Below are 21,499 nucleotides of genomic sequence, written 5' to 3'. Positions count from 1 at the left end.
AGACGGAGCAGCGGTGACCGGGAGACTGCAGTCGCGCCGGCGGAGCAGGTAATGTATGCGGGCGGGCGGGGGCAGCAGCAGCAGTACCACCACAACAGATTGTGAACGGTTTCAGGCTGAAATCGGTTCACAATCTGTTTGCTGTAAAGGTAGCCATACGATCCCTCTCTGATCAGATTCGATCAGAGAGGGATCTATCTGTTGGTCGAATCTGATGGCAAATCGACCAGTGTATGGCCACCTTAAGTTAGTCTGAGAGCTTAATAGCTTTTTTGCATAGAGATAACAACTGGAGTTTCTCAACTCTTCCTGTACTGGAAACAATTAGACTGATGTATCTGATCAATGTTTTTTTCCTTAGCTGTACTACACATACAAATCATAATATCATCATTTTTTTTTCGCTTCAGTGTCTCTTTAATTGCATGAAAATCTGCATGCATGGAAATATTAGCATCTCACTGTCCATCTGTAGCGGTGACCGCTGTCATCAGGTAGTGGCCACCTAGGATGAAATCTGGAAAAATAGAGAAATCGCTTTGCCTGTTTAGCCGAGTTTGGAGTCTTTACTTTGCTGACATATTTATTTCTGTGCAGATTACAAACGCTTATGACCTAGAAGGCATCACAAGCCGGAAGCTGGTGAAGGGACACGCCTATTCCGTGACCGGCGCGGAGGAGGTATGCCAGAGGTCAATCTGTCATATTCAATAATGTCATCTCTAGAAGTCAAAGTCAAACTGCACTTCCACTATAATTTTTCTATAAAGTACTGGTTCAGCACTTTTTTTTTTGTAATTTATGTACTAAATTACTAAACATTATCTTTGCACTAAAAGAGGAACTTTAGTGAAAAGAGGTAGAAAATAAATCAATACATTGCAAAGTGAGAAGTTAAAAAATAGAATAGAGATCAATAAATGGTTGATATTCGCCATGTCATTTGTTCATGTTGTTTGATCCTCAATGGGCCTGCACGTCATCATCTTTACTACTGGCAGACATGAAAAAAACAGCACCAACTGCCATTATCTATAACCACAGTCCCTTACAATGTGATAGGCTAAAAGGTTGTTGTTTTCTATAGATAAACATATGCACTGAGGGAGATAATGGTTGCATGGCAGTTGGAAACAGCTGTTATTTCCCAAAATGCTGTGAGGCTCCCACAGTGTGATGTCAGGACCTAGGTCCTGACATCACACTGTGGGAGGGGTTTCACTACAATATCAGCCATACAGACCCCTCTGATGATCTATTCGAGAAAAGGTAAAGAATTCTCAGGGGAAAGGGGGTATCAGCTACTGATTGGGGATCATTCCTTGGTTAAAGTTCCTCTTTAAATTTGCAGCCAGTTATCACTATAGAAATCAAATGTGCATAAGCATATATAAAGAAATACCAATCGTTTTATGTCTCTTCTTTCTAGACCTGTGGTGCTATCCTTCACAATTGCCTCTAATTAAATTGAGCCTTGGATGTAGAATCTTTGAAGAGGAGCTGTAAGGAAAACTTAAAATTTAAAACACATATAAATAAGAAGTAGATTTCTTCCAGAGTAAAATGAGCCATAAATGACTTTTCTTCTATGTTGCTGTCACTTACAGTAGGTAGTAGAAATCTGACATTACCGACAGGTTTTGGGCTAGTCCATCTCTTCATGGGAGATTCTGAGCATGGCCTTTATTCTTTATAAAGACATTCCCTTAATAAAGATTTATACAGAGATGCTGGCCAGCCTCCCTGCTCGCTGCATACTTTTTTGGCAGTTGGACAGAGCAACTTAGCAATGCCATTCACTAAGTGCTTTTAAAAATAAAGAAAACCTTGAGAACCCCCCATAAGAAAATGGGGTAGTCCAAAATCTGTCGGTAATGTCAGATTTCTACTACTGTAAGTGACAGCAAAATATGAGAAAAGTAATTTATGGCTCATTTTACTCTGGAAGAAATGTTCTTATGTGTATATGTTTACATGTATTTTAAATTTTAAGATTTTTGCGACAGAGGTCCTTTAAAGAAGCGTCCCCTAGATATCATTCCGATCCAGTGTGAGAAATAAAGGGATTCGCTCTTGTAAAATAAATCCTAGTCATTAATGATAAGCATTTTACAGCATACATAAAATGTTTAGGATACTCACATCCAGGCCCTAATCCAGATAGGACCCTGTATTAAAATGGCATCATCCACATGCAGTGTTATCCAAATTAATTACATTGATTGCCAGCTCTCATCCAGACCTGTTTCGGCCTACTGGAATATCCTCTGGGGTATTCCATAGGGGTATGCTGCAAAATACCTATTAATAAAGATTTGGCTTTACTTTACAAGCTTGATTCACATCCGTGATACATTAAATATTGTCCAAACTCAACCAGTAGGAGCATAAAAATATTTGATCACCAGTCCCGGGAGCAGAGGCACAGCACAAAAACATGGGGCCTTCCAGCAGAAGACTTTGCTGGTGCCCCAAGTGTGCCCACAGTGTGCCCACAACCCCTGTGGTGACCCCTTCATCCTGAGAGCCCATAATCAGGGGTTCATAAAATAATTTGCCCATTTTCCCCCCAAAAAAATCCCACAACTGTTGCCCCAACACCTGCTCTGAATTAGCAGGTATACGAACTTGGTGAATATTCTTCTCTAACCTTATCTCCACTATTGGCAAATAACTGTCGAGGGTAACTCAATGACCAATGGAGAAGCGAAGGAGGTTAGTGGGGGGTGGAACCAGGCTTAAAAAAGGCATACTGCTTTTTAGCTTATTTGTCTTATTTATTATAACCACCAAAATAATAATCCTATGCAGAAGATTCTGCCTGCAGCTGCTTTGCCAGCCACCTTTTGGTACAGAGAGTTTCACAACAATCTTCTGTTCTTGTTTGGTTTCCAGGTTGTGTACAGAGGTCAGAGAGTGCCACTGGTCCGAATTAGGAACCCCTGGGGGGAGGTGGAATGGACCGGCCCCTGGAGTGACGAGTGAGTATCACCCTGGGGGGAGGTAGAATGGAACGGACTGGGGGGAGGTGGAATGGACCGGCCCCTGGAGTGATGAGTGACTATCACCCTGGCGGGAGGTGGAATGGAGCCGGCTCATGGAGTGATGAGTGAGTATTCCCCTGGGGGGAGGTAGAATGGACCGGCCCTGGAGTGACGAGTGAGTATCCCCCGGGGGGAGGTGGAATGGAGCCGGCCCATGGAGTGATGAGTGAGTATTACCCTGGGGGAGGAGGAATGGACCGGCCCTGGAGTGATGAGTGAGTATTACCCTGGGGGGAGGTGGAATGGACCGGACCCTGGAGTGATAAGTGAGTATCACCCTGGCAGGAGGTGGAATGGAGCCGGCTCATGGAGTGATGAGTGAGTATCCCCCTGGGGGGAGGTGGAATGGACCGGCCCTGGAGTGATGAGTGAGTATCCCCAGGGGGGAGGAGGAATGGACTGGACCCTGGAGTGATGAGTGAGTATCACCCTGGGGGGAGGTGGAATGTACCGGACCCTGGAGTGATGAGTGAGTATTACCCTGGGGGGAGGTGGAATGGGCCGGCCCTGGAGTGATGAGTGAGTATTACCCTGGGGGGAGGTGGAATGGACCGGACCCTGGAGTGATGAGTGAGTATTACCCTGGGGGGAAGTGGAATGGACCGGACCCTGGAGTGATGAGTGAGTATCACCCTGGCGGGAGGTGGAATGGAGCCGGCCCATGGAGTGATGAGTGAGTATTACCCTGTGGGGAGGTGGAATGGACTGCCCTGGAGTGATGAGTGAGTATCCCCCTGGGGGGAGCCGGAATGGACCGGATCCTGGAGTGATGAGTGAGTATCACCCTGGGGGGAAGTGGAATGGAGGCGGACCATGGAGTCATGAGTGAGTATCACCCTAGGGGGAAGTGGAATGGACCGGATCCTGGAGTGATGAGTTAGTATCACCCTGGGGGGAAGTGGAATTGAGTGAGTATCACCCTGGCGGAGGTGGAATGGACCGGCCCCTGGAGTGGTGAGTATCACCCTGGGGGGAGGTGGAATGGAGGCGGCCCATGGAGTGATGAGTGAGTATCACCATGGGGGGAGGTGGAATGGACCGGCCCCTGGAGTGGTGAGTGAGTATCACCCTGGGGGGAGGTGGAATGGAGTGAGTATCACCATGGGGGGAGGTGGAATGGACCGGCCCTGGAGTGATGAGTGAGTATCGCCATGGGGGGAGGTGGAATGGACTGGCCCTGGAGTGGTGAGTGAGTATCACCCTGGGGGGAGGTGGAATGGACCGGCCCTGGAGTGATGAGTGAGTATCACCCTGGGGGGAGGTGGAATTGACCGGCCCTGGAGTGATGAGTGAGTATCACCCTGGGGGGAGGTGGAATGGACCGGCCCTGAAGTGATGAGTGAGTATCACCCTGGGGAGAGGTGGAATGGACCGGCTCTGGAGTGATGAGTGAGTATCACCCTAGGGGGAGGTGGAATGGACCGGCCCTGGAGTGATGAGTGACTATCACCCTCGGGGGAGGTGGAATGGACCGGCCCTGGAGTGATGAGTGAGTATCACCCTGGGGGGAGGTGGAATGGACTGGCCCTGGAGTGATGAGTGAGTATCACCCTGGGGGGAGGTGGAATGGACTGGCCCTGGAGTGACGAGTGAGAATCACTTCCTCTGTATCCAATGATAACACCTTCAGACATGCAGCAGATCAATAATGTGATGAATAGTGATGAACATATTGTGTAGGTAATCTCTCATGAAACATGGAAGTGGTAAGTTTGGCCAGTCATTGGCCTATCAAAATTGAATGTGCATACACACAGTCAGAGTTTCTCTTTTAGGCTCCTTGCACACTGCAAATCCGTTTTGCGATTCCGTTTCCGATTTGCAATTCCGATTTTCCCTGAATGCAATCAACAGTAAAACGGAGGAAAAAATGCAGCATGCAGTAACGATTAAAAATCGGAATCGGATGTAAAAAACGATTAAAAATTGGAATCGAATTCCGATTTTTAATCGGTTTTTATATTCGATTCCGATTTTTAATCGGTTTTTATATTCGATTCCGATTTTTAATCGTCACTGCATGCTGCATTTTTTCCTCCGTTTTTCTGTTGATTGCATTCAGGGAAAATCGGAATTGCAAATCGGAATCGCAAAACGGATTTGCAGTGTGCAGGGAGCCTTATGCTGATATTTTGTGTCAAGCTGGCTGAGTAGGTCCATACTGTGCCATTAAGAATGGTGCTCTAATACAGACTTTACCAAGAGAAACCCATTGTATATGCATTTATTATCTCCTTTTATACAGCGCCCCGGAGTGGAATTCTGTCGATTCCCAAGTGAGAGCGGCTCTGGACAGACAGAAGGATGATGGAGAATTCTGGTGAGTACATTCAACCTATCCAAGCTCTGTGCATCATTTTCTATGCAGAGAAGTAGGCGCTTTAACATTTTATTATTGGATTAGCACATTTGGCTGTTGTTGGCTCCGCTCACTTTTTCTAACCTTCAGGCTGGTTTCACACTTTATATTTTCGTTAGCGATGCGGTGTGTCGCGCTCATTGCACCGCATCGCAATGCGAAAAACAGGCCTTCAGTATAAAATATACAGAATAGTATCTTTTTTATACTTTACAGAACATATGCTTGTAAAAGCAGCTTCAGTAGTCTTATGTCATTGTTGTAGTAAACCGGGTCCATTGACACATAAGTGGGACCTGTAAGGTGTCAGTGTGATAAGTGTCTTGTCTCCCTGTCTGCGCAGGATGTCCTATTCCGACTTTATCAGAGAATATTCCCGTCTAGAGATCTGTAATCTGACTCCGGACACGATGAGCGGCAATGAGCAGCACAAATGGAATACCACCCTGATCAATGGGAGATGGGTGCGAGGATCTACTGCCGGAGGCTGCCAAAATAACCCAGGTAGCAGATGGGTACCACAAGCCTGATTTACTGGGCCCACCCTATTATATTGTGGCCCAGCATCCATTGCAAATCCCATAGCAAGTGCTGCTACCATACCCCTCCCACAGTGGGCCATCATTCCCTAGTGGGCTATGCAGCCTATTCTCCAATAGTGTGGTATAAATAAAGCAAACACATGGACAGTAGCATAACAATTTATTCCCACCCCCACCACCAGCAAAACTTTGATCCCCATTCCCCCCCCCCCCCCCACCCCATCAAACACAAGCAGTGCATAATTTTTGCCCCTCCCCAAAGAACCAAAGAAGCAGCAGGCTATGCGTGCCGCGAGGAAAAAATGGGCATGGCCATGACATGATATGGGTGGAACCAACTGCATGATGCTATCATGACAATATGGACCAAAAATTTCTGAAGAATGCCATGAAGAATTAAGGCAATTCTGAAGGCAAAAAATGTCATACTCAGTACAAGCAAGACGTACCTAATAAAGTGACTAGCGAAGTACAGGCAGTCCCTGGTTAACAAACGAGATAGGGACTGTAGCTCTGTCCTTAACCTCAATCTGATCTCTTTTGTACCCCTCTGTTCCCACGTGCCTCTTTTGTCCGCTTTGTGTCACCTCAGTTCCCTGTGCCTCTTTTGCCCCCTCTGTGTCACATCTGTTCCCCCTGTGCCTCTTTTGTTCCCCACTGTCAACTCTTGTCCCCTTTGTGTCAACTATGGTCCCCCGTACTGTGTTCCATCTGGTCCCCCTGTCCTGTGTGTCACCTCTTTCCCCCTGCTCTGCCCCCGGCCCCTTCTGCCACAACAGGGTAGTTTCTAGGCTAAATTGTACCCACAGTGAGGGTGCAAAAGTTATGCCATCCAGTATATAGGTGCCCCCAGTATAGCTAGGTGCCCCTAGTATAGCTAGCCTGGTATAGGCGCCTCCAGTATACAGTGGCTTGCAAAAGTATTCGGCCCCCTTAAAGTTTTCCACATTTTGTCACATTACTGCCACAAACATGAATCAATTTTATTGGAATTCCACATGAAAGACCAATACAAAGTGGTGTACACGTGAGAAGTGGAACGAAAATCATAAATGATTCCAAAAATATTTTACAAATCAATAACTGCAAAGTGGTGTGTGCATAATTATTCGGCCCCCTTTGATCTGAGTGCAGTCCGATGCCCATAGACATTGCCTGATGAGTGCTAATGACTAAATAGAGTGCACCTGTGTGTAATCTAATGTCAGTACAAATACAGCTGCTCTGTGACGACCTCAGAGATTGTCTAAGATAATATTGCGAGCAACAACACCATGAAGCCCAAAGAACACACCAGACAGGTTAGGGATAAAGTTATTGAAAAATGTAAAGCAGGCTTAGGCTACAAAAAGATTTCCAAAGCCTTAAACATCCCACGGAGCACTGTTCAAACGATCATCCAGAAATGGAAGGAGTATGGCACAATTGTAAACCTACCAAGACAAGGCCGTCCACCTAAACTCACAGGCCGAACAAGGAGAGCGCTGATCAGAAATGCAGTCAAGAGGCCCATAGTGACTCTGGACGAGCTGCATAGATCTACAGCTCAGGTGGGAGACTCTGTCCATAGGACAACTATTAGTCATGCACTGTACAAAGTTGGCCTTTATGGAAGAGTGGCAAGAAGAAAGTCATTGTTGACAGAAAAGCAGAAGAAGTCCTGATTGCAGTTTGCCACAAGCCATGTGGGGGACATAGTAAACATGTGGAAGAAGGTGCTCTGGTCAGATGAGACCAAAACTGAACTTTTTCACCAAAATGCAAAATGCTATGTGTGGCAGAAAACTAACACTGCACATCACTCTGAACACATCATCCCCACTGTCAAATATGGTGGTGGCAGTGTCATGTTCTAGGGGTGCTTCTCTTCAGCAGGGACAGGGAAGCTGGTCAGAGTTGATGGGAAGATGGATGGAGCCAAATACAGGGCAAACTTGGAAGAAAACCTCTTGGAGTCTGCAAAAGAATTGAGACTGGGGTGGAGGTTCACCTTCCAGCAGGACAATGACCCTAAACATAAAGCCAGGGCAACAATGCAATGGTTTAAAACAAAACATATCCATGTGTTAGAATGACCCAGTCAAAGTCCAGATCTAAATACAATCAAAAATCGGTGGCAAGATCTGAAAACTGCTGTTCACAAATGCTGTCCATCTAATCTAATCTAATCAGACTGAGCTGGAGCTTTTTTGCAAAGAAGAATGGGCAAGGATTTCAGTCTCTAGATGTGCAAAGCTGGTAGAGACATACCCTAAAAGACTGGCAGCTGTAATTGCAGCAAAAGGTGGTTCTACAAAGTATTGACTCAGAGGGGCTAAATAATTACGCACACCCCACTTTGCAGTTATTTATTTGTAAAAAATGTTTGGAATCATGTACGATTTTCGTTCCAATTCTCACGTGTACACCAATTTGTATTGGTCTTTCACGTGGAATTCCAATAAAATTGATTCTTGTTTGTGGCAGTAATGTGACAAAATGTGGAAAACTTCAAGAGGGCCGAATACTTTAGCAAGCCACTGTAGCTAGATATGTATAGACGCCCCCAGTATAGGTAACCAGGAATAGGTGCCCTCAGTATAGATAGCCAGAAATAGGTGCCCTCAGTATAGCTAGCCAGGTGTAGGTGCCCCGGTATAGCTAGACAGGTATAGGTTCCCCAGTATAGGTAGCCAAGTATAGGTGCCCTAACTTACATGTCCTGATCCAGCGCTGATTATGACTGCTTGCCTACCACGGGATTTGCGTCCTATCACCATGGTTACTTCCGGCCGGCACCTCTGACGTCATGAGAGGCGCCATTGGAGGTAACCATGGTGACAGGACGTGAAGCCGGTGTCAGCAGACAACAGCGAGATTTGGCGCTGGATCTGGGCATGTAAGTTACGATAGTGGAAGCCGCACCACAGAGCACAGGGCAGGCCTCCAGCAGGACAGCGATGCCCATCTCTAAAATATGGCCCAAAGCAGGAACATGCCTCACTTGTATGCTGGCAGCGCCCCTGCAGGATTCTACCCCTTCTACAAGATAACAAAACAATAATGGTCATCTGATCAATTACTGCAGTGACTTGTACACTTCTCCAGCTAAGATGGCAGAGATGAATTTACTCAGTGTAGACTGTCTAGAGCAGCAGAGAGTGTCAGTGCTATATACAGTCTATGTCTATGCATCGAGATTCTAGTACTGGTGGCTTATTACGGTGTCCCTTATTATGCTGGCTCACAAAAAGTGGCCTGTGCATAAAATACCTCCTGATAACAGTGTCCTTTCTGTCACTTAAAGCAACATTCTGGACAAACCCCCAGTTCTACATAAAGCTGGAGGAGCCAGATCACGATCATGATGGACGCTCCCATGATCCCTCCTGCACCATCGTGGTGGGTCTCATGCAGAAGAACCGCAGGAAACAGAAGAGGCTGGGGGAGGATTTGCTGACTATCGGTTTCTCGTTGTACAAGGTTGGTGGTCAGTTCACTTTACAGGTACCCAGAATTCATAGTACACAACCACTGAAAGCAAACCTGAAGTGGAAAAAATTTGTGTGTAGTACGAATAGTGAAAAGAACATTAGTAGCAAAAAAAAAGTCTCGTATTTTTTATTTTCAGTTTTATTGATTTTTTTTTATCATTGCCAGGGCTAGATTTACCATAAGGCATTGTAGGCACGTGCCTACAGGCGCCTGATGATAGAAAGGCGGCTCACACCCCTCCCCTCCTGCCTCCCTCCTGCCATACCTATGCAGAGACCCGAGCGGAGTGTAAATGAGAGGTTAGTCACCCTGCTCACGGCATTTCACTGATGAGAATTCCCTTCAGCTGGGGATATCTCTTGCTACCTAATACTTGGGGGCACCTCTATCTACTTAGTATTAGGTATCCAGAGGTACCCTCAGCATTAACCACTTCACCACTGAGGGGTTTTACCCCTTGAACACCAAAGCAATTTTCACCTTTCAGCGCTCCTTCCATTCATTCGTCTATAACTTTATTATTACTTATCGCAATGGAATGAACTATATCTTGTTTTTTTCGCCACCAATTAGGCTTTCTTTAGGTGGGACATTATGCCAAGAATTATTTTATTCTAAATGTGTTTTAATGGGAAAATAGGAAAAATGTGGGAAAAAATTATTATTTTTCAGTTTTCGGCCATTATAGTTTTTAAATAATGCATACTACTGTGATTAAAACCCATGAAATTTATTTGCCCATTTGTCCCGGTTATAAAACCATTTAAATTATGTCCCTATCACAATGTTTGCCGCCAATATTTTATTTGGAAATAAAGGTGCATTTTTTTCAGTTTTGCATCCATCCCTAATTACAAGCCCGTAGTTTATAAAGTAACAGTGTTATTACAAAAAAAATAAAAAAATTGGGGAGTGTGGGAGGTAATAAGTTAATTTATTGTGTAAAACTTATGTGTTTGTATATGTAAAATGCTTTAGGGTGTAGTTTTACTATTTGACCACAAGATGGCCACAGTGTGTTTGTTTACATGCGACCTGTAAGCGTCCGGAAGGACACTTACAGGAAGCAGTACGAGGCTGGGAAGATCACAATGATCGCGCTGTTTCTAATAGAAGCGCGCATCATTGCGGGGGCTTAGATCAACGAACGGGAATAGAGTTTCCCGTTCATTGATCTCCGGGCGAGCGGGCGGCAGCGCGCACGAGCGGCGGGAGCACAAGCGGCGGGAGCGCGGACACCGGCGGTAGCGCGGAAGGTACGGATTTCTCCGTCCCTGGTTTTTTAGGGGGAAAAAAGGGACGGAGAAATTCGTACCGCGGGGGGTAAAGTGGTTAAGGCACACCTGTAGCTATCTATGACCGGCAAGGGAAGTAAAGCAGAAGTGACAGCTGGGCCAGCCATCACACTTGCGGTGCAGTTTGGCGGGGGGTTGTAGGTTCATGGAGGGTGAAGTCTAGGATGCCGGGATATCTGTGCCTATAGGCTTCACTGATGTAAATCTGAGCCTGATCATTGCATCATTTTGTCACATTTTCAGTTTTAAAAGCACACTTCTTTGTCTTTTAAGCAATAAAACAAAGCAGAAATAATGACCCTTTGAACTTTCCTGTACTGGAAAACAATATGAGACTCTTTTCTTTGCTTTTAATGTTCTATTTCTTAGCTGGACTACACATACAATTCATTATGTCATAAATGTATTGTCTGTATGGCTGATATTGTAGTAAAACCCCTCCCACAGTGTGATGTCATGACCGTCTGTGAACTTGAGCAAACACTGACTAAATAATCTACAAATTAATATTGTAAAAAAATAAGCAATTTTATTCATTGTTATTTCCACTACAGTTCCTCTCTAATGCCTGGTACACACAATGCAACTTCCCTTCAGATAGACGGGTTGAATCGATTATTTCCGACAGGTCCAATCTAATTTCAGAAATCAGATCAGAAATCAATTTGAACTGTCTATCTGATGGGAAATTGCATGGTGTGTTCCAGGCATAAGTCAGTTTAAGAAGAAATAAATTATGAGCAAAGCACGTTTTTTTACGGTAATAGATGTGGCAGCTCACATAATCCTTACATTATGTACTTGAGGAATACAAATTCTATTCTTTTTTTTTTTTCTTTCTGCAGATTCCACAAGAGGTATGCTGGATAATACTCTATGCCAGGGACGCTGCCAGACCCAGTATTTGTGTGCCATAGCGATGTGTTGGTGATGGTGGCTGGTGCTATAATTCTTTCATTTCTGCTTAGTCTGATATCCTCATTACATGGCAGCCTGTGACTTCTACCACCCAAATCAATGGTTTGTGTTCATTTCAGGTGAGGCAAACAGATCTGCTCTTATTACCCCGGGGTAGAGATGGCTCGAACCTCCAATTTTGGGTTCGCGGACCGCAAACGCAAACTTCCGCAAAAGTTTGTGAAACCGGCGAACTTGGCAAACCGCAATAGACTTCAATGGGCAGGCGAACTTGAAAAACTACAAACACTGTTTCTGGCCACAAAAGTGATGGAAAAGATGTTTCAAGGGGTCTAACACCTGGAGGGGGGCATGGCAGAGTGGGATGCACGCCAAATGTCCCCGGGAAAATTACGGATTTGATGCAGAGCGGGGTTATAATCCCTAAAGGGAAGAAATCACATTACATTCCTAAATTGGAGGCATAAGGTGCCTGAAAACATCTTGCGTGTGTATACATGGATCAGCAGGTAGTGTAATTAGTGTACTGCTTCACACTGACAGACCAAACTCACTGTGTAACGCACCGCAAACAGCTGTTTGTGTAGTGACGGCCGTGCTGGACTGGTGCGTATGATGGCTAGAGTGCAGGCGATGGTGGTTCAAGCCCATATGGTCAGGCTGAGGTAGCTCAATGACTGAACAACAGTGACTGTCCAGCTGATCGAATTTGGTCTGTCCACAATGAAGCAACAACCTTATTATCATGGGTGGGGCCCTCAACACACTCATATAGCCGGTCATTGCTTCATTGTGATACGCAAGCCCCTTCACCGCAGCACGGTAACGATCACGTAGGGGAATTGACACATGTACATGCCCTTTGTTTGTTGTTGCAGCCGCAGTGCAGCCAGAAAAATTAGGCAAGCATGTACACGCACCAGAAAAATTTGTCTTCTTTTTGTTAAAAATTCAGGAATCCACCTGGTATGCACTGACTGCTGGTATAATACAATGAGGCCCTGCTGACTGCTGTATAATGATGAGACAAATACACTTGAAATCCTGTAACGAGAATCTGTTATGGAGGGCAAGTCTGCCATCCAAGTAAATGAAAGGTGTGCACTGACTGGTATAATACAATGTGCAGTCACAGAGATGCAGTGACTGCTGGTATAATACAATGTGCAGTCACATAGATGCAGTGAAAGGTATTGACTGCTGGTATAATACAATGTGCAGTCACACCGATAAAGTTAAAGGTATACACTGACTGCTGGTATAATACAATGTGCAGTCACACAGATGCTGTGAAAGGTATACACTGACTGCTGGTATAATACAATGTGCAGTCACACAGATGCAGTGAAAGGTACTGACTGCTGGTATATTCAGTGTGCAGTCACACAGATGCAGTGAAAGGTATACACTGACTGTGCTGGGCCTGGCACAGTATAGCAATTAGCAAGGGCCAGCTGCGACAGACAGGGCTGTATATGCAGTGTCAGTGGCACACACAAAGAAAAAAATCATCAGAAGAACATTAGCTTTCAAAAGAGCTTTTTTGTTGTTGTGCTTTTCAGGCACGAATATCAGCAAGGAGCAAGCTAACAAGACCTAACTAACGCTTTCCCTATCTCTGCAGCAACCTCTCCCTTCTCTCACTAAAGCAGGCAGCAGACAGAGTGAGAAAATGGCCGACGCTGCTGCCGTTTATAAGGGGGGCAGGGGTCCAGGAGGAAGTGCAGCCTGATTGGCTGCCATGTGTTTGCTGACTGTGATGTAGAGGGGCAAAGTTTAGCTTAGCCCAATTATGTGTTATAAGGGGGCGGGTCGAACTCGAGAACGCGAACCCCCATTGTTCATGCGAACAAGTTAGCCGGCGAACTGTTCGGGCCATTTCTACTCGGGTGGTAAATAGGCTGAATTCAGATAACCGAATTTGGTGAAGGGTGTAACTATATTATAGGTGAAGAAGTCATAGTATCTGCTGGCCATGGCTCGATTTGAGGCAAAGCAACAGAGGCCACGGCCTAAGGCACCAGGAAGCAAGGGGCGGGCAGGGGGCTTGCACAGTCAGGCAGGGAAACTGGCAAACATGTAAAGCACACCAGTCACAGACCCAGTTCACAGCAGTGAAGCACAGCACAGGATGGGGGGAGAACAGCACAATATGGGGGAGAACAGAACAGGATGGGGAGAATAACACAGGATGGGGGGGGGGGGGGGGAGAACAGCACAGGATGGGGGGGGGAGAACAGCACAGGATGGGGGGAGAACAGCACAGGACAGGGGGAGGATGGGGGGGGGAGAACAGGACAGGGGGGGAAACAGCACAGGATGGGGGGAGAACAGCACAGGATGCGGGGGGGGGGGGGACAGCACAGGATGGGGGTAGAACAGCACAGGATGGGGGTGGCAGCACAGGATGGGGGGGAGAACAGCATAGGACAGGGGGAGAACAGCACAGGATGAAGGAAGCACAGGGGGAACACAGGACAGGGAGGTGGGTGATGGAGTTGGTGACAATGGGCCTCGGGCAGTAAATTGTACAAATCAGCCCTGCCACTTGCTATGGAAGATATAATGGTGGGCACACATTATATTACTTCAAATGGATCTATTTATGTGATATGCTGCATTTTTGTTTTGTATTGATGGAGAGGGGGGGCTTCATCCAACATTTTGCTGGGCAGGCCTACATAGACCGCTGTTAAGTTCATGTAAATTTGGCTCCACCCATGACCACATTGGTGCATGGCCACACCCATCTTTCAGCTGGAGTGCCCAAAAGTGCCCTGGATCTCTTAGGATCATAGGATCGCCCCTGGCCCAATCAATGGCCAATTTTATCACCTCCATGTAGTATGAGGATCAACCGATCTTGAAAATTATGAACAGATTGTGTAGGTAATTTCTCCTATTACATGTAAGTGGTACTGTATAACAATCATTGCCCAATCAAATGGGACATGTGTACACACCCTAAAGCCTGGTACACACTTTCAACTATGATTGGCCAATCAGTGACCAATTTTACCACCACTTTATAGTATAGAGGGCCAACAGATATTGAATACTATGAGCAGAATGCGTAGGTAAACCCCTCATACTACATGGAGGTGGTAAGATTGGTCAGTGATTGGCCAATCACAATTGAAGGCGTGTACCAGGCTTTAAGACGCTTGGGATTAGGACATGTTCAGCAGGGAGTGCATTTGATTGGACCAAGTCCATGTTGCTTACAATGTGCACTAAATTTGCATGCAAGCCAAAATGATTACCGAATAATTGGCTAGCTTTATTATTCTTTCATTGATTGCAATCTCCTTCCTCTTGATTTTGTCCTTGGTTTTATTTTGTTTTGTTTTTTTTAGTTTCACAACCAAACGGACGTTCATCTCGGCAGGGACTTCTTCCAGAGGAATACTGCTGTGGCTCGCTCCGACACTTACATCAACCTGAGGGAGGTCTCCAAGCGCATGAAGCTGCCAGTCGGGGATTATATCGTTGTCCCGTCCACTTTTGAACCTTATAAAAACGGAGACTTCTGTTTGCGTGTATTCTCTGAGAAAGCCGCCAAATCTCTGTAAGTATGTAGAATCTCTGTAAGCCAGTAGAATGGAGAATTCTCTTCAAGATTGGACTGCTGACATTCAAATCCCTGCACAATCTGGGCCCTGGATACATGAAAGACTTGCTGAAGCTCTACCACACCTCTCACAACCTCAGATCAGCAAGTTCTATAAACTTGGTCACTCCCAGAGTGCACCTCAAAAAATCTGGAGACCGAGCCTTCTGTCATGCTGCCCCTACTCTTTGGAATTCCCTGCCACACCCAGTAAAGACAGCACTATCCCTGGAGCTATTCAAATCCAGACTGAAAAGCCACCTGTTTAGCCTGGCATATCCGGACTTCAAAATTCTTCCTCTGTACCACGATGGTCTGAGCCATGCTTATGCGCTTTGAGTCCTACGGGAGAAAAGCGCTTTACAAATGTTATTTGTTGTTGTTGTTGTTGTTGTATTTGTCATAGGATTCCAGGGCACTTATTCAAGTAACTTTTTTTTCTGAATTTTCCCACAGGAGAGTGTTTCATACTCTATAAAATGCAATTTAAGTCACCAGGAAGCAAGAAAACACTCATAATAAGTTTGGCGTTACTTCTTTTACCTAAATTTCAGTACTTTCTCAAGTGTTAAATGCTGAAAAGTTATTTTGTACATAAAAGTTTTCCCGAGAGAAAATTCAGGAGAAACGTAATTGAATTGGGTCCAGGTTTATCAACAACAACCACATCAAAACATTTGTAAAGTGCCTTCTTTTGTAAAGTGCATAAGTTTGTTTCAGATCAGTGCATAGTGTTTTGTACAGGGGTGGGGGGCGGGGGTTTTAATTTAAACGTGTAAAGGGTTGGAGCTGTCTTGATTACGTTTGGCAAGGTATTCCATGGGGCAGGGGCAGCATGACAGAAAGCAGCTCTGGCTCCAAAGGTTTTTAGTTGAACTCTGAGGGTGGTCAAGATATAGTTTTGGGTAGCCAATGTATTGAGCAAAGGATTGGTGTTATGTGGCAATTCCATTATTTGGAAGGCCTGCATAGATGGCATTACAATAGTCCAGCCATGATGTGATTATAAGGTATGAACCGGGGTTGGAAGATCCTCTGAAGGAATGAGGTGCTTCAGTTTTGCAATATTCCAAAGGTGAAAGGAATGTCGTGAAAGAGGACTAGTACTAATCTGAGCTAGATGTCTGAACATTATTTAATGAGTAGGCTGTATGACCATGAGAAACCGATGTAAGATACCCCCCCCCCCCCCCCACCACCACCACCATCACCATGTACATCATTTTCAGGTAGACAGAGTTGCAAGGAGCCCTCCAGTATCGGTAGCTTGAGGTACTTCCAGTATAGGTGGCCAGAGATGACTCTCAGTATATGCAGCCAAAAGTAGCTCCCCCTCCATTTATGTAGCCCCCTCAGTATAGGTAGCCACAGGGGTTGCCATATAGGTAACCAGAAGTAGTCCCCCTCAAGCAAAGGTGCACCCACAGTATAAGTAGTAAGAAGGTCCCCCCAGTGTAGGTAGCCAGATGTAGCCCACTACCCCCATGCAGAGCAGCAATGGAGACATTTTCTGCCTCTACTCTATACCTTGGAGGTCCACTGCGGACCTCTATATTGCTGCAGGCCATGCATACTTGCCACCGGCCATATAGCAGATGCTATAGTGATCCCTATGCAACCGGCTACTATTCAGCTGCAGGATATTGCAGCCTGAAGACACTCAATTTTATCTCCCATGGAAAAGGGGCCTAACTGATCTGCCGAGAGGCTCACAATCCAACATCTCAAACACAGTCTAGAAGCAATTTTGGAGGGAAACCAATGTAGGTAATCAACCAGGGTATGGGTTGGTAAGTTCAGTCTGACATGGTACCTGATCTGTGATGCAAAATACAACAATTTCTGGGTGTATGTGAGAAGTGCTGTGGACTTTCCTTCCTACCTCCTTATGTGGCCTGCAAGTTGCTTGTCCTCCATCCTTGGTTTAACCACGTTGAGCTCAGCTGCTTTGTTTTTTGTTTTCCCAGGGAAGTTGGTGATGTAATAAAAGCAAAGCCATATGAGGTAAGAAAAAACAAAGTTCAAACTTGCAAGACTGAGGACTGTCAGTCCTAAATAATAGTATAGGGAAAGCAACTTTGCATAGTGTAAATCAGTTTAATAGAGCGCCCATGGCCCCTTTTAAAATCCACGTACATTAAAAACTCTTGCATCAAACCATATCATAGTTACACATCCAGGTATGGCTCCGGTTGCCTCCTGCGCGTCCCCGGCCGGTATCCTGTGTACAGCGTGCGTGCGTCTCCTATGCTCCGCCCCGGCCGGGGCCGCGCAGGAGGTGACCGGAGCCATACCTGGATGTGTAACTATGATATGCTTTGATGCAAGAGTTTTTAATGTACGTGGATTTTAAAGGGGAACTTCGGCCTAAACAAACATACTGTCATCAAGTTACATTAGTTATGTTGATTAGAATAGATAGGTAATATAATCTCTTACCCATCCTGTTTTAAAAGAACAGGCAAATGTTTGTGATTCATGGGGGCTGCCATCTTTGTCATGGGGGCAGCCATCTTTTTGGTTGAAAGGAGGTGACAAGGATCAGGAGACACAGTTCCAACTGTCCTGTGTCCTGATTACCCCTCCCAGCTGCACACGCTAGGCTTCAAATGTCAAATTCAAAATGTAAATAAAAAAAAAAAAATTGCACCAAAACAGCAGAAAGAGAACAACAAAATCAGAAATCCCATCATGCTTTGCACAGCATCAGGGGAAAAAAGCCCGGGAAGTTTTCTTCTGTGCAGCTAAAAATGAGGTTTGTATAAGAGAAACAAAGTTCTGATGCTGTGAAACTGTTAAAGGAACACAAAGCCTTTTCAGTGCTGCTGTGCTGAGTTGATTTTTAGTCCGGAGGTTCACTTTAAAAGGGGCCATGGGCGCTCTATTAAACTGATTTACACTATGCAAAGTTGCTTTCCCTATACTTTTTAGAAGCTGTCTCATGGGACTTGATACGCTATATACCAAAGCAGTGATCTGGTGAGCGGGGTAAAACGGGGGAGAGTGTGTATTCCTCCTGTTCTATTGGTGTTAGCCTTGATCACTTCAGCTACCTTTTTGAGCACAAGGGTGTTGTGATAAGGCGTTACTTGCTATGAGGGCTCCCCTCTCTGCCTCTGCTTATCTTTAAAGGGATACTGTAGGGGGGTCGGGGGAAAATGAGCTGAACTTCCCCGGGGCTTCTAAATGGTCCCCCGCAGACATCCTGTGTTGGCGCAGCCACTCCCCAATGCTCCGGCCCCGCCTCCGGTTCACTTCTGAAATTTCTGACTTTAAAGTCAGAAAACCACTGCGCCTGCGTTGCCGTGTCCTCGGTCCCGCTGAGGTCATCAAGAGCGCACAGCGCAGGCCCAGTATGGTCTGTGTCTGCGCAGTACACTCCTGGTGACATCAGCGGGAGCGAGGACACGGCAACGCAGGCGCAATGGTTTTCTGACTTTAAAGTCAGAAATTCCAGAAGTGAACCGGAGGCGGGGCCGGAGCATTGGGGAGTGGCTGCGCCAACACAGGATGTCTGCGGGGGACCATTAGAAGCCCCGGGGAAGTTCAGCTCATTTTCCCCCGACCCCCCTACAGTATTCCTTTAAGGTCTGTGGAGGATACAAGCGGACTCTGATGGCGCTGCTATTTTGACTGGAACATTTTGGGAACTATATTTCTCTTTTATAGTGTGCCGCCTGGAGTAGTGGTGATAATAAGACACTGAGCGCAGTTTCACTTGATAAGTACTGTATGTCCTAAATAATGACTTTAATGACATCATGCTTGTATGATTCCAAAATAATTGTGGTTATTGGAGAATCTTAGTCAATAGAAATGCTCAAAATTGGCAAAATTCAGGATCAAATTCCGTTATGGGTTTGCAAACTGAATTCCAGTTTTGTTTGTAGTATTGAAGTCTAAGGTGCCCTACGAGCGTGAAGGACTACATTTACTGATAATTTGTCAGTTTAGTTGACTTCGATTAAGTAATGCGTTTTGTTGCCTCCGCAGCCTGAAATCCATGACACGGACATGCCAACCGACTTCAGGAACATTTTCCACAAACTAGCAGGAGATGTAAGAAAACTTTGTTCATTTTGTACCGATGTCGTGAGAGGTGGGGATGGTGATGTTGACCATGGGGAGCCAGAAGCTGCAAACCCTCTTAAAACCCATACACATAGGGGGATCTTCTGGAGATCTCTATAGCCAAAGGGATCATGTACCGATTCATGCCGAGCATCAGAGCATTGACAATGCTGTACAGACGAGTTATTAGCCTCCTGGCTAGGAAGAGGTCTGTTGCTATGAGGGGGGCGGGAGAGGGACAACGAGCAGCGAGCGACGGGCGGGAGGGTAGAATAATGCGTTTGTGTGGTGATCTTTAGAAGGCGTCGTGCGGCTGCGATACACAGGCTGCTCTGACTCCTAATTTTCACCCTTGGCGGTTGTTATCGTCTGCCATGGCCGAGTTCAAACCAGCATGTGTATGTAGCTATAGATGAATATATTTTGGATTTTGTAAAGCCGCAATCTAGCAATGATTATATGGGCTCTGCCTGATTAACCACTGTCGGATCAGCTTAATTGAAATCTACGCCCTGTTTGGGACCTGTTATCCCTGCCAGGGTGTAGATTTCAATTAGCGCACTGCACTGACCCGCTGCTACCACCAATGGTGCCCCTCTTCCACCACTGCAGCCCACTTGCCCTGCCATCGCTATGACAGCAGAGGTCTGTGAGATGGTCAGGAGCAGATTTAATTCGCTCCTGACTCTGTGATCACTGTGAGCCAATCAATTTCTTGTCCCCTTTGTTTACTAGTAGTCAAGTAAGCCTGTTTTTGTGTCTTTTTTTTGCTTATAACTTATTATATGTTCTTCTAGAGTGGGGAAGTCAATGCTAAAGATCTTCAGAGGATTCTCAATACAGTTCTATCAAGGCGTGAGTTTATTTTTTTATAAGTAGTACTGATGTGGAGGATGTTGCCCATCATAAGTTTATAGCTTAAAGCATAAAAATGGACGGAAAACAGATAACTCATCTTGTGTGTGTAACAACAAAGGGTATCAAAAAACTAAACAGGCCCTCCTGCTTTGGATGTCTGGATACAGCGATCTGGCCACCGACAGATACAACTGGCAGTTACACATAAGAGTGATGTCATCTGTTGTCTATGTAAAGAAGCTAGGAGGTGAACAGAAGGCAGGGCATCTCATGGGCAGACGGCAGAGAAGGGGATTATTATGCTGGTCAGGGAGGGGTTTATAAAATCACAGCACAAGCTGTACCACCATCACCCAATCCCAACCCCATGCCACCAAAAGCTCCACTAACTTCTCTACCTCTTCACAGGAGACCTTGTTGTTTACAACTGTCAGTATTAACTGCAAAGGCACAAGTATACAATAGCCAGATGTCAGTACTCAAACAACTCAGATAGGGAGCCCAAATCCCTTTTTATGCCTTGAGGGCAACTACTTTTTGGTGTTATCTGACCTCCAGTCATTATTATTATTAAACATTATTTACGCAGCATGTTACGCATCGCTGTACAATAGATAGGGGAGACATGGCAAGAAACCGCTACACAGGTGCATTACAGCATTAAGCAATGATACAAAAAATAGTGAAACAACATTAAACAATGTTTCCCAGATTGCAAGGTAGGGACACGTTAGGTGGGGTGGCTGTTCAATGGGAAGAATTAGAGCAATGAAGATGGCTGGTAGGCTATGGCAAACAGATGGGTCTTTAAGGCCTGCTTGAATGAGTTGAGGGTGAGGGCGAACCTGATGGTTGGAGGGAGTTCCATTGAGTAGGGGCAGGTCTGGAGAAGTCTTGGAGCCTCACGAGTGAGCAAGTGATACAAGGGGAAGTCATCCATAGAGTGTTGGAGGAGCAGAGAGCAGGTTGGAGAGTATCTCTGGCCCAGATAGGAGATGTATGAAGGGGAGGTGTGGTGGATGGATTTTGTATGCCAGGTTCACAAACATGACTAAATTAAAGGCGACCCTCTCTAGGAACTGTGTGTCAAAATGATTTCAATGAAAGTGGAGCTGAGCTTCACTCAGGGACAGTAAAGGCATCCGTTAAAAAGGAGCTGTCAGCCACACTATCTCAGAAAAAAACAACACATATATAAGTAAATAAATACTTGCTCTACTTACATAACATATGTATTGCACTGTCCATGTTTTGATTTTAGTGATTTTTCTACAGTAAAAAATAAAACCCTTCTTAGCATTTCCCATTTTAACTGTGGCTATTTTGAA

General features: G+C 45.5%; 1 protein-coding gene across 1 annotated transcript in view; it reads left to right on the top strand.

The window, feature by feature from the left end:
• The window catches only part of LOC137570977 (calpain-8-like), a 94,018-nt gene that overhangs the window by 40,752 nt on the left and 31,767 nt on the right, over window positions 1-21,499 (top strand). Inside the window, exons 6-15 of the mRNA XM_068279675.1 lie at window positions 598-681; window positions 2,896-2,981; window positions 5,290-5,364; window positions 5,747-5,907; window positions 9,232-9,407; window positions 11,560-11,571; window positions 14,989-15,200; window positions 17,210-17,246; window positions 19,236-19,301; window positions 20,111-20,168. Coding sequence (XP_068135776.1) covers window positions 598-681; window positions 2,896-2,981; window positions 5,290-5,364; window positions 5,747-5,907; window positions 9,232-9,407; window positions 11,560-11,571; window positions 14,989-15,200; window positions 17,210-17,246; window positions 19,236-19,301; window positions 20,111-20,168 — 967 coding nt within the window. The remainder of the gene's footprint in view (window positions 1-597; window positions 682-2,895; window positions 2,982-5,289; window positions 5,365-5,746; window positions 5,908-9,231; window positions 9,408-11,559; window positions 11,572-14,988; window positions 15,201-17,209; window positions 17,247-19,235; window positions 19,302-20,110; window positions 20,169-21,499) is intronic.

Source organism: Hyperolius riggenbachi, chromosome 4 (genome assembly GCF_040937935.1).
Source record: "Hyperolius riggenbachi isolate aHypRig1 chromosome 4, aHypRig1.pri, whole genome shotgun sequence".
Classification (NCBI taxonomy): domain Eukaryota; kingdom Metazoa; phylum Chordata; class Amphibia; order Anura; family Hyperoliidae; genus Hyperolius; species Hyperolius riggenbachi.
The sequence above is the reverse complement of the archived record's forward strand: the minus strand, read 5'-3'. Positions and strand labels throughout refer to the sequence as shown.